Source organism: Anticarsia gemmatalis, chromosome 25, assembly GCF_050436995.1.
Source record: "Anticarsia gemmatalis isolate Benzon Research Colony breed Stoneville strain chromosome 25, ilAntGemm2 primary, whole genome shotgun sequence".
NCBI classification, from domain to species: domain Eukaryota; kingdom Metazoa; phylum Arthropoda; class Insecta; order Lepidoptera; family Erebidae; genus Anticarsia; species Anticarsia gemmatalis.
The window spans coordinates 7076618-7099604 of record NC_134769.1 but is presented as its reverse complement, the minus strand read 5'-3'; the positions used below and the strand labels follow the sequence as shown (position 1 = coordinate 7099604).

General features: G+C 33.8%; 1 protein-coding gene across 2 annotated transcripts; it reads right to left on the bottom strand.

Annotated features, from left to right (window-relative positions):
- Positions 1–649: 649 nt before the first annotated feature.
- On the bottom strand, positions 650–15645 carry Gat (sodium- and chloride-dependent GABA transporter). Of its 2 annotated transcripts, none has more exons than XM_076131097.1 (12): positions 15582–15645; positions 10111–10329; positions 8775–9046; positions 7718–7819; positions 7222–7396; positions 6184–6374; positions 5716–5896; positions 5261–5385; positions 4622–4866; positions 4084–4287; positions 3558–3725; positions 650–3207 (listed from the first exon to the last, which is right to left on the bottom strand). In XM_076131097.1, exons 2-12 carry the CDS (start codon positions 10176–10178, stop codon positions 3115–3117), a joined length of 1824 nt encoding a protein of 607 aa, XP_075987212.1. In that variant the 5' UTR covers positions 10179–10329; positions 15582–15645; the 3' UTR covers positions 650–3114. The 2 variants fall into 2 exon arrangements, with proteins under 2 accessions (XP_075987212.1, XP_075987211.1); XM_076131096.1 differs by lacking the exon at positions 15582–15645 and adding an exon at positions 13172–13356.
- Between the last annotated feature and the right edge of the window lie 7342 nt (positions 15646–22987).

Here is a 22987-nt window from a genome sequence, read left to right as displayed (position 1 = left end):
ACATGTCACGTTTATACTTGACACACAAACCCAGACGGGTTATGGGTCGATGATATAATACAAGATGACAACAACAGCCGCGCGGATCGAGAGGATAAGCTTAGCTTTCCGTGGTTGTTTTGTGGATGGGTGATCGTCTCATACATTCCAAGCTTCTCCGCGTTTCGGAAAGCATGGTAAATTGTGGGTACCGACTGTCATTTTCAAAGATCTTTGACTGTAAAATATAAAAGCATTTGGTGAGACTGGAAGCTGACTCCAAGATAGTTGGAAAAAAGGTTATCTGGTATATTATATATAATACAAAACGAATTATGCAACTTATATACTAGAGAAGACAAAATGTCCTGCGATATGTGCCGCCTGGGACGATGCGTGAAATAGTGCGACGTTGCACACCTAACTTGTTTAATATATTTATTGAAGGCATGCCAAGTCCCAACTCGCACTTGGCCAGCGTTGTGGACTTAAGGCTTAACCCCTCCCCCTCGTTTGGAAGGAGACACTTGCCCTGCAGTAGGACAGTAGGTAATCTATAAAAAATAAGAAACTTGGTAATTACGTAAATGTTAGTGTACATTTCTATACATTTGTAAAAGCTCTCAAATTATGTGTACAAAATAAGTGCAAGGAAATAAATAAAACAATATTCTTTTTTCCACTATTTAATTAAATAAATATTTCAGCGATTTAAACTACATTACATAAGTTTAGAGATTTAAAAATAAATTTTAAAACCGACTAACAACGGATATGTGGAATTTTCATAATATTTAGTTTTACAGTAGTTTCTTTAAAATATAAATTAACTATGATTTTAACACTTCCAATATTTTTTTAGACAATTTTATCATGGAATATATTTGATTTAATATTATTATGAAACAATAACCGGCAAGAAATTACAGTATATTATTGTAAAATATTTCTATGTACTGCTGAATTGACACAATCAATTACTTATTTGAAAAGTTCGTCTGTCAGTCACCTTAAAACAAAACGAGTAAATTACGATTATACAACATAGTAATCAATATTTTGTAAAGTACATTGGGTATCAATAAAGTTAAAATCTAAATTATAATACATTTTTATTTTTTATATACTTGGAAGCACATTTTAGACACGCAATTGCAATAAATATTAGACACTGAACATACATATAAACAAAATAATATCTTGAAATTTTTTTTGACAAAATTCTGTATAAACTTTCTTTGCTAAGTTTATGATTGAAGTTTCTATCCATTTGTAGATAAAGGAAATAAAAATTATAAAGGAAAATAATTGTAATTTATTATAATGAATAGTTAAATACAGTGTCTAATATCTAAGTTTAAAATACTTCAAAATTGATCTACTTACACCCGCGTTTCTCACTCACTCGTAAAATTATAACAACATCAAAATCTGGCTACGAGTATCTTATACTAATATATATTTAATTTACTTAAGATATAAGTATTTCTTCAAACACTACAAAGATAAACGGTAATAAAATTATAAGATTAAACATTATAATTCTTACTATATTGTCTTATATTTATAAAAATGTATACTTTATATAAATGAGCTACAATATTTGCTAATATATTTAATAAATATTATAGAAATTGACAATACGAATAGACATATAGAGGGTTATATGTTTTTGAACACGATTAGTAAATTTCATAGATTAGGCAATTCTCAAAGTAGATATATTTTTAATATTTTCGAAAAATTTTGCGTAGATTTTTTGGTACAGTAAAGTATGTGATCTCAAGAATGTTAAAATAGAGTATTTTAATATTTTTATAAAATCTACAGTATATATTAGAAATGTTTTTGGTAAGTATAGTTTTATATAGTTTCTTTGGTCTCAGCTGGAACACAGAGGCTTCATATTTTCTATATTATATTAGGTCTCAACGACTCCGAAGTAGACATTTAATATAACGATTAATATACATTTAAAACTAAATAAAATTGTATTTTGATACTTTGTTTTAAAGCTGGTTAACCAAAACAATAAGCGAAATGTATATTTAAAACTTAATAAAAACTAAAATTAAAAAATACAACAAAAATACTTAATTATAATAGGCCTTTAAAATATAAGATTAAATGCATTAATTGAATAACAATCGGAATCTTATTTTTTCAATAAAACACCATTTAGATTCAAAAATGACGCGTCCCGTGGCGCATTTTAAACTCTTAAATCTACTCTAAACATCAAAACTAACACTTAATTCCTTTAAGGATAATTATAAAACATCTACTTATTTATAACCATAATAATAGATAAATTAAAATTCTTAGAAGTTGTGACTAAAACCTAGTGTTTGTTGGAATAAGCCGTTATTCGTTGTATTCATGATAAAAAGACAAAAATAGATAGTAGTAATTGACATGTTTTCACAAAATCTATTTTCCAAATATATTTTATTTATTACAAATTTTGTTTAAACGCTAGATTTTAGTCAATATAACATAAACATTTAATATAATAACAATAAAATCTAATTCTGTTATATGGAAGACGAATAGATAGATAACATTTTAATATAGGTAGGTACCGTTTACTTAAAAATTAAATATAATTAATATTATCGTACAAATGAACGTACGTGAACGAGTCGCGACGCACAGCAAACGGAAAGTCATCAAATTATTCTAATAATTATTTAATAAATACAATTTAAATACATTTTTTAAATACGACTACATTTTAAATACATTGAAATAATAATGTATATATTTTTAAATATAATTTGATATATTGGCACATTTATATTTTGGCATATAGGATAGCATAAATTGTGCGTGATCGTTTAGAATTTGATACACATTGTTACACCACTGGACTTCTTTTTGGTTAAAATTAAAATATCTTCACATTCAATGAGAATCCCTCATCCAAGAAATTTGATAACTGGAATTTTATAGATTTTTTTTGGGTTCCCAATAACGTTCGTGTTAGTACTTCAAGTGCAGTGCCGCATTGAGACTATTAACTATTTAAAACTGATCATTTTCGAATACTTAATGTTAACCAAACAGAAGTGATCTATACTCCGAATCTAATGTAGTGTTGAGATCGTGGTGGTCTGATGGTAAATGGTTGAGGAGTTAAGGCTGCGCGTGCTTCGCCTGCTCCTCCGCCTGCATCTTGGTCCTCAATGATGGAACGTCTTCTGGGATGCGCACGATCTTGTGGAATTTCTGGAAGAAAAAGCCATTGGGTTGGATAATTTCTTAAAGATCATGTACCTCAAGAAGGGCTTTTGCAGTAAATAAGATTAAAATGTTGATTGACGGCATTGAATATTGAATAAGATGGAAGTTAAAATTACCAGAGTGCGGTTTTATTACACTACAAGAATATCGTTATCTTATAGATCTTATAGTACAGATAAGTGATTAATGATTAAGCCTAAGAACAAAACAAAAACGTAATATACCATTTAGAGAACCAGGGTAACAACAAATACCAGATGGTTGTACAAGAGTGCTATCCTCAAGCTATAAAATGCTTCAAGTACAAATTGAAAGAAGAATTAAGTTAGACCCACCTCTTGCCAAGTGCCAGGAGTGACACGCCACAAGTAGACCATGTACCCAGGGATGCACAGCATGGAGGACAGGGCGGTGAACCAGCCGAACGCGTGAGACCACCACGGGTACTCGTAGTTCATGTACTTGATCGGCTTCCATTGCACCAAGTTGAAGATGAATACGCTCTGTGAACGATGAAAGGTGGCTTTAGTAATAATTTTATTCATATACCTATTATGTACATTTTATGAAACATTTCACTGTATATAAAATTAAGAACTCAAATGTTTAATATCGATTGGTTCTCGTTTATGACAAAACAAAATAAATACACTTTGCTCCAGCTGCGCTTAAAGGATCGACTCAGAAGTGGGCTCTGGTCCGTAGTACAATAGAGCTACGATCCTACCATTTCTTGATTATAAAAGCGATGTCAAAATTAATAACCAAGTAAAATTAGATACTGTTACATAAAAAAAATGTCATCTGCAACAAAATGATCTTCACAAAACGAAGCTTACTAATAATCTGTGGTATACTTACAATGCAAATAGCAGGCGTGAATCCGACCCAGCAAAACTTCCACCAAATAGTGGGGTAATATCCGATCATCTCCTTGATGCCATCATAGAACCGGTTCACGCCGAACGCCCAGGATATGGAGACGCACTCGAAGAAGATCAGGAACAGCAAGCAGAAGCCAGAGACCGCGTACGAGTCGAGGATTTGGAACACGTACATACCACCCTGGGAAAGAAAATACACGCATATAAAATCAGTATAAAAACCGATCGAATTGCTTTTAAATAGGAGAATGACCAAGTTATAAATTATGAAACGTACCAATTGGTCAACTACTAAGTGATAAGAAATAAAAGTTAGCTTTCAAGATATATTTCGTTCCCGACATTGAAAATGATTGTCTTTTTGTTATATAGCGAATTTTGGCTTAATTATTTCGACTGATAAAATTTAAAAACCAAGCTCAAATTTATTAAAATTTGAGTCACATTAAAATTGTAATCGTTTATCGTTGATTTGACAGCAATGTTGCAATAAGGGATATTTTTTTTTAACTTACCTCAGAAATACACGAAAGCCCAACCAAGTAAGAAATAACGCAGGTAATAGCGATGAATATTTCCTTCCTTCGCCTGAGGAGCTTGGGCCACTCGTCAATGACAGCCGTGATGAAGCCTTCCATGGTGCAGAACTGACTGTCCAGACCGATGAGTAGCAGCATGAAGAAGAACAGACATGACCAGAGTGAGGCGCCTGGTAACTGGAGCACGGCTGATGGATACGCTAAGAAGGCTAACCCAGGACCTGCGAAACAAAAAACGATAGAATAAATACTTTGTCTGCTTCTAGGAATAAAATTATTTTTGAATACTGATCAAAGAAATGAACTTTGTACGGTATAATGACGGTGCACAACCTTTTTTTTGTGTAAGACGAAAATTAAATGTTTGGTAGTTTGACGAAATTGTGTTTTATACGAGTAAGAAGGTACATATTATATCAGACTCTTGATAAATGTTATCAATATTTTTTATATAAGAGACAAGAGTTACCACTTTGTTAAAAGTATTTCGAAACACAAATATAATATGTAAACAATAGAAAGATCAGCTACCCTTTCGTGAAAATCCAAGCCAGAACGAACTCTAACATTAAGCTTTTCTGAATGAATATTATATAACGCTATTATATAACATACCTGAGGCAGCCACTTCAGCAACCGGTCGTTGTTGCTCGTGAGCCATGAAGCCGACCACGGAGAAGATGACAAACCCAGCAAACATTGACGTACTTGAATTTACTGAACACACAATCAACGCGTCCCTGCAAACCAAAGCCTTAGTTAAACAAAGGAAAGTAAAATGTTTGTTTAATTTGTTATTTGTGTGAATAATATTCAAAATCTAGGCCAAATTAATTTCCAAGTTAACACCCTAAATGTAGCTATTTGAACTGCTACTTCTGATTGCTTTTACTGTTTTACTATGACAAGTAAAGAACGTTAGCTGAACCCCACTAAAGAATGTGTATCAGAGAAAAAAAACATATTCTTGATAACAGAAGATATTGTATCTAAGGACATAGTTTTGGCCCCCACCCAAAATTAAGTTATTTTTCAATATTCAGCTGTTATTTCACTGTCATGTTACTCACTTGTACACATTGTTAGTGAACTTGTTGTAGCTTCCAAGCGCCACGAGCGTGCCCAAACCAAGACCGTAAGAGAAGAAGATCTGTGTGACAGCATCGATCCATACTTCTGACTCCAGCAGCTTCGACATGTTCGGCATTACGTAGAACTTGATACCTTGCATCGCACCGGGCAGCGTGATTCCTAAAATTCCATGACAAATTAATAGGTTTTTCTTACCCTTCCCTTCTACGTTCTTCTAGTATTTAAGTTAATTACATAATTATAGACAACTATCTTTTAAATTAAAAATTGATCGCCGCCACCAGTGTTTTGAAATAATTATTACATTCAGGTAGTTAATGTTGGATGTCAAACGCTCGCTAGTCGTTCTGACTGTAAAATTGCGCTAAAGTACAATAGGTCGATCACAGACATATTTCTATTTAAGTTTAAAATGTTATCTTTAATAGCCATAATCGAAGTCTTACCTCTGATGAGCAGCACAGTCAACAAGAAGTAAGGGAACAGTGCGGTGAAGTAGACAACCTTGCCGGTCCACCTGACTCCCTTCCAGATGCAGAAGTAGCACAGCACCCACACCAGCAGCAGGGTCCCCGCCAGCTCCCAGCGAATGTTGCCGATGTGCTCGATGCCGCTCGAGATTTGGAGGGCACGACGTCTAAGAAAAAAATAATCGTTATATGTCTCTTGTAGATGTTCTTATAAAATTAAAGCCACAAAAAATATGATGTGACTTGGCTCAAAATTTAGTGATCGAATTCAATATTATTTTTTTCGTTCCAGCCCTCAAAAGCATTAGAGTGTCTGAATTACACAATAATAATATTATTATTTTAAAAAATCCCTTTGCCATATAAGTTTTATACGAATTTAAAGAATACAAAAAAGCCAGCCTCTCCCATATGGTTACATAATTATTGTTCCCTAATATTAGTATTTATTTTTTATTACTTACAATACTGCTCTATATAGCTAGCTTTAGGTTAACTTTATGTTAAAGCTTTTCCCCATTTAAATTCTCCTCAACAGAATTTGTAATACAAACCGATCCAAACTCATCTAAATCATTAATCTTCTTCAATAAAGAAAGATGGTTTCCTATCTCATTAAAAGTAAATGAGTGTTCATTCACCTGCGGCTGTCAATAGTAATGAACCTCGTTAACTAAGTACTCTCACGATGTGATACTATTAAAAGATACGTTTTAGTTAATGATGTTGTAATGTGCAATCAGCAAATCGAGATATTTTGAACGGAAGATTATGTTTAAAGATATTATAATTGAATTAGTACCACCACTATATACAAAAAAGTATAAATTTTAGTTACGTAGAATTGTAATTTTGAAATAGATTAGATGTTCTAAAATATATTAATCATGTAAGTAGAGAAGAGACTGCTAATAACTTGGCCCTTAAGCACCAAAAAAACAAATAAATTTGTAAGAATGCGCATAAAAATATAGTTATTTTTATGTCATTGTTCATTTTCATCATTTCACTTACTCCCAGAATTCCTTGACAGGGTCGGAGAGTACAGCCTTGCTGATGTTCTTGCCGTTGAGCGAGCAGTAGGTGCTCATGTCTGCCATCGAAGACCAGCAGGTCAGGTTCTTCCTGTCGTAGGGGTTCACGCATGTTGCCGTGTTCCAGTAGTTGTCGCAGTTTCGCCACGGCAAGTCTGACAAGTTAAAGAAATATGGTTGAAAAATATTCAAGTGCTTTTAAGAATAAGGTTTTTTAATGTTTTCAATTTAATTCCTAGTGTTGTTTTTGCATATTCATCTTAGTATGCCTGGTTTTGCAGAAGACTAGACTAGTCTGAAGACATAGGAGAACTTATAAAAGCTTTCTACTTCTAGCTGTTACTGGTTGTTTTTTTTACTTGGTCTTACACTAGTCAGTTTTAAATTCGCATTAATTTTGAGATACTGTTACTTATTTTTCTAGTAATAATATCAATCAAATAATATAATTTTTTCTTTGAATATTAAGCTGTTACCTGATCTCATAGACATGAAGAAATAGAAGATGGCCCACGCAAGAATCACGATGTAGTAGACGTTCATCCAGCATGACATCACAGCAGCCGCGTAACCGATGCCTGGGTGAAAATAATAACAATTTTGTACATTGACACGATAGAAGGCTACCATTATATTAAGAACAAGCTGCAGCTAGGATAACTGCAGGGTTCATGATAAATAAAGTGTGAGAGAAAAAAATAAGACGTGATTGTAGTATAGTACGCTAAACATTGCGTAAAATAGATTTAGATTAAAAGTTACTTCTTAACTTTTTACAAATTCAACAATTTGTGTTGGAATAAGCAAAATAAACTTCGCGGATTCTTGATTCGTAAATTCTGGAACTTTCTTTAAGTTAATATCAAACGAATTTAAAGACTAGTTAAACGAAGAAAACCATTTTATGTATAAGTACGATATAATTGAGGAAGAGGAAAAAGTGTTATAATTTCAGGAACAAAACTCCATTTAAAACATTAAAATCTACCCTAAAATGGTGCAAATCAATTGTTTCTTAAACAAAGGTGTAGATTTGTAGGACCCTCTTTTCATTTGTGTTCAGTAATAATCCCGATTATGACAGTCGGGAGTGTCGGGACCATTGTCAAAGAACCACGGAATATTCGGACCGTTCAACCAGAAAAATTCTTCAGAAGGAATTTTATAAATGTTTCATTACGACATTTACCATTTGGTTTTATTGCAAAGGTAGCTCATTCCGTGCATAAAAACTTAATTAATTTTGGTCTCACTATGACTTTTGTTAATAAAGACTGGTAGGACAAACATTTAATATTGTTACAACACAGAAATCAGGTTAATTATTAATAATAAAAGATTTGAACCTTCGACCACGAGTTCAAATAATCGGAATGTCATCAAATTATGATATTAGTATCATCTCGGAACAAAAGAAGAATATGCCAGCAATATCATCATCTTCTCCTTTTCATCCAATAACTTCAAAAATTTACATTACCTATGAACTAATATTCGTCAAATTATTTTATCATCATACTGCATTGTCCATACCTTTGAAAATAGGTGCAATCTTAAACACGCCCAAACCGCCGATGGTAAGCATCTGTCCCATAGCCAGCTCCATGAAGAACATCGGTATACCGGCCAGGATGAGCGTGAGGAAGTAAGGAATGAGGAAGGCACCGCCGCCATTTTTGTAGCAGAGGTAAGGGAACCGCCAAACATTCCCGAGACCGATGGCTAGACCGATGACGGAGAGAATGAAGTCCAGCTTACTGGCCCAGGAGCCTCTTTCGGGAAGGTCGGATTTTGTTGCCACATCGCTGTAAAAGATATAAAGTAATTTTGGTTCTATGAGCTTCCTTGACCTACCTTAAGTTTAAGGAAATGCTTGATCTTGTTAGAATATATGGTATCTATAAAACGGGACAACTCAAAATAGAATTAAGTAATAATATCGAGAATTGACAACCGGTTAGCTATCAAAAAAAATGTATGAAAATCTGATTGGCGTCTCTAGAGGACGTCGTAGAAACTATTTTTACAGTACATTTTAAATGTCAAATTCTCGATACAAATTGTGGAGAATCACTCTGCAGATATTTCTATCTATCTAGTATTGTTCTATTATATATTGAATTATTTTTAAATAGTTCAATCGAAGTTATGGCGAAAACAAAAGTACACGTCATTAATTAATTAGATTACTACTTATTATTGTTACATACATTAAACTTTCCTTTTACTTTTAAAGTTGAAATAAAATTTTCTTAATCCTCTAATAAGAAATAATGTTTAGCTACAACAGCTTTCAGATTATTTAACTTGCTTACTTGGCAGTATTATCTTCTAGATATCTACTCCAAACATCTTAAGATACGGAAACAATACCCTTTAAGACCCTTTCAGGCTCATTACACAGAATTTAAGGACCTCTCTCAAATGTAATGAGTCTAAATGATGATGACTTTGAAACAAACATTGACGGTTTTGGTTAACATATTGGGTCTAAAACACTAAACATGCGGAGGCCCTCTACCTACTTCTGTTTTAATTGTAATATTCGTTATTTAACGTTTAAATTATGCTGTTACTATGTATTAAATTTTAGATCATATCCTTAGAAAATTACACATTTTGTATTGAACCTTCGAGTAAAGAGTTGTAACATATTAAAAATTGTATTGGCCAGTAGTATTAACTTTGCAGGGTTCATTATAAATTAGTATTAGCGAGACTAAATCGTGATTGTCATTCAATTCTAGCAGTTTTGCTTTGCAATAGTTAATGATTATACGACAATATTAAATAAAATGGAAAAAAAATGGTATACTAAAAGGTAAAGCTTTCCATCTTAAAGCCGTACTTTGAATGCACTTCTACTTACCCGGGTTTGCTTGTTCCTTGAGTGCTAAGTTCGATCTCATCAGTACGTCCGTCGTTTTTCGAATCCATTTCTTTTGTTTTTTCTTTTTTCTCTCTCTAACAGCACGTGAACCGACTAGTTGTCTCTTTCCCACACTGTTCTATTCTATGTTTAGGGAAACTGAATTAACATTTTCGTTAAAGTACGTAGACTAGATTGGGATTGCCGCCAATTTTGTACCTGCAACAAGAGAGCATTGTTCCGGTTAAAACGTTTTCATTTATTCTTATAAATCGATTATAAGGTATGGTTGAGTGGCCGTAAATTTTCAACAGTTTAAGCAAAGAAAAATCTTATACATTTTTTTTTCTATTCCGCCAAATAAACCAGTAGTCCTTACGGGCCTTGAAATTGTTGATATCTATACACGGCAACCAAGATTGCTAGCGAATGAAGCAAGATATAATTATAAAATTATGCCTGTTGTCTGCCTACTGACCTCTTCCTAGGGCTATCCAGTAGCATGTCTTCAAATCAAATGCATAGACAGTTCATAAGAATCGCAAAATTGAATTTATGTATTATATTAGCCAGATATTATTCATAATAAAGACGTTTTTAAAGCGGTTAGTACGAAAATTATGTATCAAATACATAACTTTAGTATCTTACTATGTGGTATCAATGCAAGGATATTCTCCTCTAAAATATTCGTCTACGTTTCTCCGTAACCTCTACGAGATGTAAAGCCAGGTTTACGAGGTATCACCGTAAAATATACATAAACAAATATATTTACATGTCGAGGATGCTATTTGTGATACGATGCTATAGTAGTAGGTTTACTGATGCTGGAAAATCAGAGCTTTGTAATAATGTAAGCACAAGAATATGTCTCTACTTCTCTATCTGTAGGTTCGGAAAATGAAATCAGAGTAAAAATGTGAGTACAAGAATATAAATATGTATCTAATTCTTTATTTGTATGAATCATATAATATAGTTAGATAATGCAGACATTTTTTTATTATTTTCTGCTTAGAAATCTGACTTCTATTTCTGAAACGAAAACTTAAGTTGCTGCGTATAGACAAACCTTACTGCAGACTGCAGCTTGACTAATATGCATATAAGTATTTGTTAACAGGAGTTAACATTATGTAAGCATAATTATTTATTTAGAAACCAAATAGCAATACTGATATTTCAACTAAACATATAACACTTAATACAAGACCCAATACTAAATTAACAGCTAAGCCAAAATTTCTATCACCACACTTTAAAGCACAATAAAACTAATCTTTTACAATTCATTAGACCAATTTCTATACTACCTACTGCTATTTTTTTAAGTTAAATAGTCTAAACGTAGCAACCTGACACTATATAAACTATTCACAAATTATCACAATACACAAAAACCAACAACCTGCCCGTACCTACTTGCAACATCAACTAACACAAAACAAACAAAATCCTTACTCCACAATTTCAGTACTGAATAATAATCTCCAAATAAAAGTTCTTTGAACTTGACATTAATACACGAACTATTGCAGTCCATATAAGTTTTAATCACAGAGCTATTTGTAAAGGTATACCGACGGATCGTAGTCAATTGCGCTGATAGAATAACCACTCGTTAGAACCGACCGTCGAACGACCATTAAATAACAACTAGTAGTCCCAATCACAAAACGTACTGAGATGATATATCGCAGTACATTTTTTCGTATGTTTTTACAATATTTAATAACAAAAGATATAATTTGAAATCTGTCACTGCTGCTTTAGAGTAACGTGTAATAGAAGGTAAAAATATTACCACTAAATTATGAGCAGCCGTTGAATTTCCCAAAGACACTTCAGTAGAATTGGAAAACTTTTCCGGAATATTGCTGATTTTCCATTTAACTCTGTTTTATACTCCAAACTACCTATCACTGGTCGCAAAGGTATATTTAGAAAGCTATCCACCAAACGGTATCCCTAATACGAAATTAAAGAAAATCGTAATACTGATTATTTAAGTAACCCGGAAATACTCTATCAATTAGATTTCGCAAGCCAAGGGCATACCAGACGTCCCTAATCGATGACACCCGTATAATAACTCCTGTGAGTTGGACCATGAGAGGGTTCAATTCCCGTTTAAAGCATTGAGATTTGTCGAGTAGCTGGTAAATTGGTCCTCCAAAATGGTATAAAATTACCCAAAATTAAGTTCTTCTTTTTAAAATACTAAAGCTTATAGAAGTTCTTTGACCCACTCTATATTATTCATTCATATCTAGAAAGAATACATTCTCTCTTTATAATCAGTAAAATACGCTTTTCAATTTTCCTTTACGCTTTCATTACACCCCCGCAACTGATTACTGGAATTTAAGTTTTTCTCTTTGAAATGCACTCGTGGTATTAGACTTTGGTATAAATATAGATATCAAGCATCATGAAGAAGATATTAAAAACATTTAGTTTCTATAGTAACTATCGTAGACGCTGGAAATACTTTGAATTTGAAACTATTCAATGGTCTTTTCCGGAGGTCGGGCTCTATTCTGCTGCACTTGTTACTTTTGTTACCAGGGTATGATATTTTCTTCCTAGTCTATTCAAAACCAAACCCTATTTGGTCTTCTTTAATTAGGAGTAGAGTAACTCTGTACAATAACCTCCCTCAACATGTTATTTAAAAAAAGCTAGTTAACGAAATTTTACGGCCTAAAATCTCGTAAATACACTTCGGAGCTTTGCTACTAATGCGACAGTATACTACTTTTGACAATCGAAGAACTCTTTTATAGAAAGCAACTGGAAAAGACTTCCATCATCCTCGTCTCGGAATCACTGGTCCTTTGGAAAACTAGTCAGCATTAATATCAAAACATATTTCAAGGCTGGGTTTTAAATTTGTCACTTTTCACAGCGTTATTCGTTTAGGTGCTACACTATTTCGCGTTCCGAGGGTTCAGGTTTAGCAAATTCGAGCGAAAATATCCAAAAGTCTACCTATACTTCTACACACCATAACATATCTGCTACCAAATCCACAGAGAAACATCAAAAATATACTTACACAGTCACACAACCATCACATAAGCACAACACGACACACACACACACAGTTCATGAAACTTGAACACAAGTATCAGATATATGGCGGTCTACCGATGCGTGGTGCCTCCACACATGCTGCGGCGATTGTGAGGCTCAAAACTGACATGGCATGGACTACATGATGGTTATACATGTGAATCGCGAAGCTGTCAGGTTTAGAAAGAATTTATGAGCGTATGTAACGACCCACAGGAAAGAGGGATTGATGCGCGGGAGACCTTTTGATTGGTTAGAGTGCTGTGATGCGGAGGGTGGCCCGAGTGAGGGCAATAGATGCTGTTCATTTTTGGTGTCAATATGCCAGAGGAAAAGTAGATCGTGTGCTCAAATGAAACCTGTAAAGGTTGCTCATTGATGGTTTCGTGGGATTGAGGAAGTTGGTGGAAAGCCAGCATTGGAAGCTGATTGGTCGAACATTTCGTCCAATGGCGCAACCTTTTACTGTTTAGTAATTCTGCCGAGTAGTTTGAAGAAAATAGTTGTTTCGAAAGGCGATAGGGCCGTTAATTACTTTTTTATACATAATTGACAAAAACTCGACAGTGGTAGAAAAACACCAAAATTTAATGTTCGAGAAGGGTTGAATATTTATGTTCGAAATAGTTGAATATTTAAATTCAAAATTGATCTGGCATTTCCGATAAAGACCCTCTGAATAAGGATTTTTTTCTACACCCTATGGCAGAGCCCAATGGTGAAAGGCTTTTCCCGCTGGCTGAATAGAATGACTAGCAAAAAAGAAATAAGTCTGTGAAATGCATAATATCAACATGGAGTTAATGAGTATTTGGAAAATAAGATCCGTTAAGAGCTTTTAAAAGGCCTTATTTACTAAACGAGAACTGCCGAAAGAAGCAAGCTGAGTTATAAATATCGCTACCAATTGAACCAATCTGCATTAGATTAGGGGAGGATATGACACATAACTGAAAAACTATTAAAATGATTCAGACTTGATTCTTAGAAGAACTGCAGTGAGTGAGTTAATAAGACCTCAAATCAAGATTGATTGAATTTATTCTAACTACTCTATTAGTTCAAAAATACTTTATAGGTATAGACCATAGCATAAGCTACTTGGTTTGAAACAGTGAAAACTAAAACTCTAAATATTTAAAAGCCTGTTTTTTAAACATATCTAAAGAAACTGCTAAAGTAACTTTTATTTGACATTTGTATAGTAAAAGCAAATCTGTTTATTCATTGAACTATCAGTAAATTCGTGAAAAAAGTTACTTTTAGTTTAATATACTTTGTTTGTTACTTTTGAGGAAGAACCTGGCCGTACGAAGGTAGACCCAAGAGTTAAATAAATTATGTCATAATGGTTAATACTAATTCAATCGCACTTAAAAAAAACCCGACGTACGTTGATTTATGTAAAAAGAAATCAAGAATTAAGCTAGTTTTATCACAATGCATTTCTCCCATACATACATAATAAGAATAAACATAGTATCTTAGCATCAATGTAAAAACGCCATGAGTAAACAACCACCCCCAGACAATCCCCTAATCGCCTTATAAGATACCGCCGGAAGAGAACTCTTTACTTTCTAACAAGGACTCTACTGGAAACATACCGCTTGTTTAGTAGCAAAAATAAATAAGAATTATAAATGATTTAAGCCTTTTAATTGAAAGTGTAAGCTACTCTTGAAAGATCTTTGAATAAATAAAAGTTAATTGTCTTGCCTAGGAATGCAAAGCAGCAAGACAAAATTTAATTGTTTCTGTAGGAAAACCAAATGTAGAAAACAAAAGAAACACGCATAACATAAGAAATACTAAGTAGCCTCTTTGTTTTTATACATATAATTAAACACATAAACATAATAAAGCCTTGTACATAGTTGTTAACACAATAAATAATTTTAGTTTTAAATAACTGCTAACTATTTAAAACGTTTTTTTTATTAACTAAAAACGAATAGGCTACTTAGTACTTAAGAAAAACAGCATCTCAATCAGCAACTTCTTTGCGATGATAACACGCCAACAAAAAAACACTAATTATAAGGAAAATACCCAATACGCAACGTTTAAAAAAACAAATAATTTGTATCAGACTAAAGGTACCCAATCAAACAATCTAATCGAAATGCGCAACATTTGAAAAAACAAACAAATTGTATCAAACAAAAGGCTAATCAAACAATTTCATCGAAGTAGCGAACATCGAATTCACGGAAATCAATGCAACAGTTACAATACGAAAACAAAACACAACCAAACATACGCTCACAATTTAAAACGAAACTACTCAAAAAACTCGACTCGAAATAATTATTTCTCGAACTAATTATTACTCGGAATAATTATAATTGTTTAGAACTTTATTATAATTAGTAAGAAGTGTAAAAACTTACGATTAGTCACGTGTTGGGGTGTTTTCTCGCGAAGGGTGCGTCTGGCCCCACGGATGCCACCCTTGTGCACAAAGGATCATTTCAATCACAGCCTCCTGGACCGCGCATGCGTAGTTTACAGGTGTCGTCCTTACCCTTACTAAGTAAACTCGTGAAAAGGATATGAGATTTCAGAAAGCTCTCTATGAAGCTCATTAGTTAAGCAAATTGTTTTAAATGCTTAGTTAATTGTGTAAATAATTATTTTCAAGTAAAAACTGCAAACATTTCTCTTTCAGAACATAAAATGCCATGACGTTATAAAGATGGGTTCTTTTTGAAACTGTATTGGTAATAACAGGAAAAGACATTTTTTTTTCAAAATATTTAAGAGGAATTAGTCTAGCATCGAAAAATTCATATGAATTTTTTATTTTACTTTTTGTAGTCGAATAGCATTCGAAAACAAATAGTAATAATTAGAAATAAGCTTAACCGCGAAACGTACATTGACATAACATCTACCAAATCAAATTCAACCCTAATCCATACTCATAAGGACTAGATTAAAACAATACTAATTTAATTTTGAAAGTTTAATGACACTGTCGTTTTCAGGAAAACAGCTTTGTTACAATTTCCACCTTGACTGTAAGGAATAAGGTAGCTTTTACGTTAAAAATCTCAAAGTTATATTAGGTAAATGTTTTGCACGGGTGCAATTTGCTTTATGCTTTTGTTGTATTCAAGTAAATGGTATATCCAACTGTTTAATTATTCAGAGCTAAACAATAGTAAATAACGGAGATGAAATGAAGGAGTTTGTGTATAGATCTTTGTGAAAACTGCTGAAAAAGCGGTGAGCGAAATCAAGAGTATCACTGCTTGTTCGTTTAAGTGCTACAGGTTGTGGTCTCGTAATAGCCTTTTGGTAAATACAGACTACAAGAAAATAGTTTTGTTTTAGTAGTTTAAAATACAGGTTGTGGCGTAGTGTAGCCTTTTGGTAAATTGATAGCTGCAAACAGAAAGTTTTGTTTTTGTATTTCAAAACATATTAGCTATGTTAATTGTTAGCGTACATATATTATGATAGGACCATCATACAAATGGTTGAAAGGTGATTTTATAAATTAGCTTGCATTGAATAGCTGTTATTTTTAGTTTACTTTACCATCCCGATTATTTATTAAGTTGATATCCAAGACTCTTTAATATGATAAATAAAATGAAAATATCCATAAATAGCTAAATTAATGTTCTATTGATTTTAATGGTATTTCAAAAGAGCGTAATGTAAATAGAGATTTTATAAACAGTTCTGTCCTTGGTAAACATATCAAGGTTTGTCATAGTTTCTTATACAATATTATGGTTTCTGCTGTTTTCCTTGACAAAAAATGGTATGTTAACCAAAAATATACAAGAATGAAAGTTCCAATAAATATTATGAGGAAAATATCAAATATCTCCGGTTTCTGTCCTACATAGTAACATGTGATTGAGACGGGTCACTGTGTCCGGTGTATAACTTGATAGTATGTTAGCTTTTTTATGAAAAACATTTTGAAAAATATCCTTTAAATATTATTTTCTATAGAATGAATATTATATGAAACGACTTTATTGAAAAGATCGCATAAAACTCGCTATGAGAGCTTCCTAAGAAAGTTTCTGTTGGAAATAATTGCCTAGGAACAAATATTTTCTTTGGACTTCTTTCTTAAAAAAGCAAGCCATTCAGATCTATTTCAGTTCAGTTAGAGTTTGAAACTATAGGTCTTTTAATAGATAAATAAATAGCGAGTAGAATCAAAAATACTGTTTTTGAATAAACCAAACATAAATATCCGAAAATTCGAACATTCATTTCGTTCTTTTTTACAGCTCGGTATCGCTTGAATTCACGCTGCAAGCACTGCAAGCTAAAAAAACGTTGTAAATACCTTTTTTTCTGAGTTTAATCGACGTAGTACTACTATACACACTACCGACCCCTTAGGCATAATAGTTACTTGAGCTACGGAAATAGGGCTGTTTCCCCATCATAATACTAACCGTATAAGAAAATGACTGTCCACCTCACAGTAAACCTTCATAAACATAAACTAAACGGTTATCTATAGGGTCTTAATGACTCCATAAGTAGCGAGCTCCAGATTTTACCAACGTTGAAACATTTCTTGCGATTTTCCAACCTTACTTACCAAGACTTAGTATACATCAGCCACACAAATCGATCTCTGAGGTTAAGCCACGCTTGCCGAGGTTTGTTCTGTGGATGGGTATTGGGTATCCATCATAAACATATCGAGTTCCTCCGTGTTTCGGTCAATCGTGAACAGTAGTCAGAAGCTTGAAAGCCTGACTTGTCAAATGGGTTAACTGTAACTCTGTTGCATAGGTAAGATAGGCAGTCGCTCCATGTAAAATACTGGTAGGTATTTAGCTGCATCCGGTGAGACTGAAAGCCGACTCCAACATTGTTTGGAAGAAGGGCTAAGCTGATACTTACCAAGACTTAAACTGTTTAAGGATTTTTTCAAGCTAAATATAAACCTGAAAAATAAGCCCCTGGTAGTATTTACCGTGACCACAGTTCATGCACTGTTGCATCGAAACGTCCGGTAAACAAATAAGGTATTCTAACCTTTAATTTTCAATTGCGCTTAAGACTCGTAACATTATAATATTATGTGTACAAGTTGCGAGAGTTTAAAATCTATGTATAGCTGTTTATATCGACAGCTGTTGTCAAACCCATGGGTCCCATGCCGTCTGGGGTCCTGAAAGTTTCAAGATCGACCTGTATCGATCCAGTGACCTAGTTTGCATTGCATCCCGGCCGTGGGTTAAGGGGAAGTGTTTCATGGGACTCTATTAATATTCTATGGTGTTATGGTGAAAAGATAACCCAAGAGAATTAGGTATTTGATTATTTTTTATTTTAGATATTGTAGTGTCAATAAGTGGCTATAGGCTTGCCTCTTATTATATAGGACTAGCTTTGTCAATTGGGTATATACATATGATATACCTGATGACAATTACACCTCTGCCTACATCTTTCAATATTACAGGGGTAATTTTAAGTATTTATGTATATTTTTTAAAGATATAATTGCGACTTTACAAAACAGAACAGGTTTAACGTTTAATGTTATCTTTGAGAATCATTAGTTTCTAATATTCTCAATGACAAAAAACTTAAATATTCCTTCAGCGCGATTTGCCCAAAGAATTTCCTTTATTTCTTTCAATTACCTACCCATTTTTCAAACGTTAAACCACAGCTAAAACAAACGATTATGCTCTCAACAATATATCAACATTTTCAGCATCTCTCCCTTAAAAATCCGTAGCACATAGTAATTTCACAAGTAAGCCCGGCCACATCTCTGTCATTCCAACAAAATACTCTATGTTATAGTGATTACGGCTATGTTGCTTTTTACCACATACTTTTGACCCTCTTTGACCTATTTTTTAAATACTTGAGCACAACAATGTTATTCAAACGTAGAAAATTTTAAATTATAATAATACGTAGGTGGATTTTGTAGTTTCGTAGATTTTGTAGTTTTACTATCATAAAGGCCCTTGTCTTTGCTAAGGATTGATTACTTGGTTTGACAAAGTGCATTTTAAGGCCTTCTTCGCGGCTAATCATGAAATTTTTTTAATATAAATTATAAGAGACCATTTTTTACACAATTTGATACTTTTCCCGGGAATCGAACCCGACACCTCGTGATCAGCTGTCTCATACCCACCACAGAAGCAACTAGTTTTGAATAATGATTTGATGAATTTGGAATTTCAACCTCAGTTACTAAAAAAAATTAAAATATTTTATTTGAAAACATTGTCAGCATTTTACCTGACCCGGGAATCTAACCCTAGACCTCGTGATCAGCAGTCTCATACACTAGCGGGTAAAACCAACTAGTTTTGAAAAAACATCGTCAAAGATCATCCCCTGTTCCTCAATCAGTTGAAAAACACTCTGTTAAAGACCATATTTTGCACTTTCCCTAACATGGGAATCGAACCCAAGACCTCATGATCAGCTTTCTCACACTGTACCGACTATTCAACAAAGCTTAGTTTTGACCAAATCAAAGATCAACCCTAGTTAATCAGGCTGCGGTAAACTTTCACCGGGTGTCGTAACTCGTAACTCAGTTGATTTGTGTCAGCGCGTATAGATGTCGCTGATGGCGGTGCGAGTCCCACGGGAGCAGGCGCGACATCCGGGGGGGAGCCGCGGACGTGACGACTTCCGCCACGACCGCACATGAGATACACGGAACAGATGTATCCTGAGATTTGTAAAGGTGTTGCAATTACATGGGAGTATGGATTATACATACAGTCACTGCAATAGCTAAATGCTGTCTTTTGAGAAATAATATTATCGAGTATTGAGAGTTTGAGGTTTAAAATTTTCAGTAAAAATAGTTGCTACAGCGTCCGCTAGATTCGCAGTTGGATGGCCGCCAGTAGCAGAGGTTAGCGCTACTGATAGTGCTGGAAACGTCTAGAAACGGCTGAGAACACGTAATAAAGTATTCGAATAATGAAGGTAAAGTAAGAGTCGAAAAGATTAGGGACAGTGAAAATCCTTACTGCCGCGTTATCAGAGTCAATAGGAATCATTGGTGTACTAACAAAAATAATGTTTTAAACTAATTATAAACCTATATACAGGTAAACTTTTTCATAGCTATATTTTCATTGTTCCACTAAAGCGAGCTCCTAATTAAGAACTGAAATACATACCTAAGCGTTAATTTCTGTGAAATCTAGGCCTTCTCATTAATGCGTTTAGCAAAATAAATTCACATAGTGTTTCTAAATACAAGAACTATCAATCACGTCTTAGTAATGAAATCTAGCATCAATATTGAAATACAATTATGATAACTTAATAGGACCTCTAGACGAATTTTAACAGATTTTGCACTCACTTTATCTATGGAATGGTCTTTCCGTGATCTAAACAATGTGCGCGTCTGCTGATAGTGCTGTGCAAGAGGTCTCCAGTTCTATTCCCGAATGTCTTTCTCTAGTTTGACATAATACTATAGTCTGACAACTTAATGGAGAGCATTGGCATGCATGATTTGTTTAGATTATAAAAACGAATTCTGTGTTTTTGCTAAACAAATTAGCTGCCAACTACATAGGTCTGCGGATCATTTTTCAAATTCTACATTTGTATAACTCCAAAAGTCGCGATACTTGCAAACAAAGCTCTCTACTAAGTTGTTGGACCATATTATTTCAGGGTAAAGTTAATCAAGTATATTGTATATTTTCAGTTATCTCAGGACATAACCCCAGACCGTATACCATGTGTAGCATCACAATAGGTACGTATAACATTCACACCTAACACACGAAAGGAAATTGTTAGTCGCGCCACAGTGTAGGAAGAACGCCTTCCGGCAACTGGTTCCTACGGGGCATTTAGGACGAAGGGTGTGTCTATGGGATTGCGCTAAACAATAGAGGTGGGATCAATCTCGTACACCTGGGAAAAATACTGGCTGAAGGAGAAACAGATTTTGTCTGTTTCTTTTAAATATCACCGTTTTCTAATTGCATTTTTTGTACACGTAACTAATTTGGATTTTGGCTAACTTACTACGTGCGTGAAACTTTATTTGTGAGCCTGAAAAGTTTTTTGAAAGATTTTAAGTAGGTTAAAATAAGTTGTCACATTGCCGGGGTCAATCAGGCTCTACTTTTACTCAGCAGTAGGTAGCGGACTAAATGTTCCGAAGCCTGGAGTGGAGTCTTAGTGACGCCTAGTCAAATGAGAAAAAACAACCTAATTACGGATAAACAAGCACATCGTAGTTTAGAATTTCCGATTCTGAGAGCCTCCAAAAGTTTAGTCTATAGTAAAATTTAACTGTTTCTGAGCTTTTCTTTTTCGGTTAATTTGGTTAAGGTGTCACTTTTTTGTCGTCCCAATGGCTACTTAGTGTATGATTGCAATTATTAAGTCATATAAAATTCTATATACCTACGATCAAAGTTTAGTTATTTCTACATCAATATTGTTCGTTTACTCCTGACCTGTTCCAAATAGGCCTAATAATCGATCTGACTAATCCACACCCCAACACAGAAATTATGGAAAACGGGGTTCATAATACGGGCACATTTCCATAATTTCGCCGTCATATTGTGGGAACACAAAGGAACCTCTCCCGATATTCACACGACTGAACTTAACAAAGCAATCGAGATATTGATTTGTTTTTACTAATATTGTGCGTTTGCTTGCGAAATTATAGCAGTTTTGATGGGATGTAATTGTTCCCAATTTACACTTAGTTATTGTGGTGTTCACGTGGCCTAAACCCTCGCTCGTTTCAGGAGACTAGCAGTGGGACAATAGAGGGACTTCATATTTTTACTCCTTAAAACGTGATTATAGTACTGTTTTATGTCGGTGTCATATGTGCCAAAGCGACTCTTAAGACGTCGTTGACAATAAGAATGATTATTTCTTCACGGGAGAAATCACGAATATGAACTAATCAAACAGGAATAAACTCGCAACGACCACATTGTGTGGTTGAAATATTTGTCTGATATGGGAATTGAGCCCGTATTACTCATTGGATCTATGTCAATGCAATGTGATTGTCTGCACATTCAAACGATACCTTAGGGCTTTGAATCCGTATGCAATCAAGTCAATGCTGGTTGAAACACGCTACAGCGCCTGTAGAATTGGGTAGTTGCCATGGTTAACGAAAAAATATTAAACTCGTACCTACTGGTAAAAGGTTCATCTAAAATGCTCAGGCTATGTAACTTTTTTTGTAAATAATGTTGAACTTGTAATTATTACAGACTAAAAGATTTAATATAATTAGACACTCATTTGATACCAACGAAAATATGTCAGGGTGACGTCACTACATCGTATTTCTATACTAAAATGTGTTTTTGACATTTCATAAAGAGTAGCTGATTTGACTGGTAAGCAACTACCCTATTACATCGGCACTATTATTCCAATAGTGACTGACTGCCTCTGTAGCGCGTTTGTAAGTGTGTCCCACTGCTAAGCATGAGGTCTCGGGTATGTTTCCCTGGTCGGACAAAGTAGGTACAGCAATAACAAATATTGCGAAAATGGGAGAACTAGGTGTGTGGTATAATAATAAACAATATTGTTATAAAATCATTTAATTTATTATTATTCTAGTAATTGTTCTATATTGCAATTTTCACAATATTTTTTTAATCTCACTTGAAGTTTTAATAGCAATAAATAATAAGAGAATCATTTAATTAATTTTAATTTTGAGCATCACCCTAGTAACCATAAGGCAGTATCTTTTTAACGTTCACTTTTAAGCAAAATAGGTTTTATAGTCCAACAACTTAGTATAGAGCCTCTT

What these genes read in the sequence shown, in the direction of transcription:
- Gat (XM_076131097.1), bottom strand. Translation starts at nt 10,178, where the DNA reads ATGGATTCGAAAAACGACGGACGTACTGATGAGATCGAACTTAGCACT. An exon ending in CAAGGAACAAGCAAACCCGG is followed by an intron (nt 9,047 to 10,110) that starts GTAAGTAGAAGT and finishes TATCTTTTACAG; the next exon opens with CGATGTGGCAACAAAATCCG. An exon ending in CTCCTGGCACTTGGCAAGAG is followed by an intron (nt 3,208 to 3,557) that starts GTGGGTCTAACT and finishes TTTTTCTTCCAG; the next exon opens with AAATTCCACAAGATCGTGCG.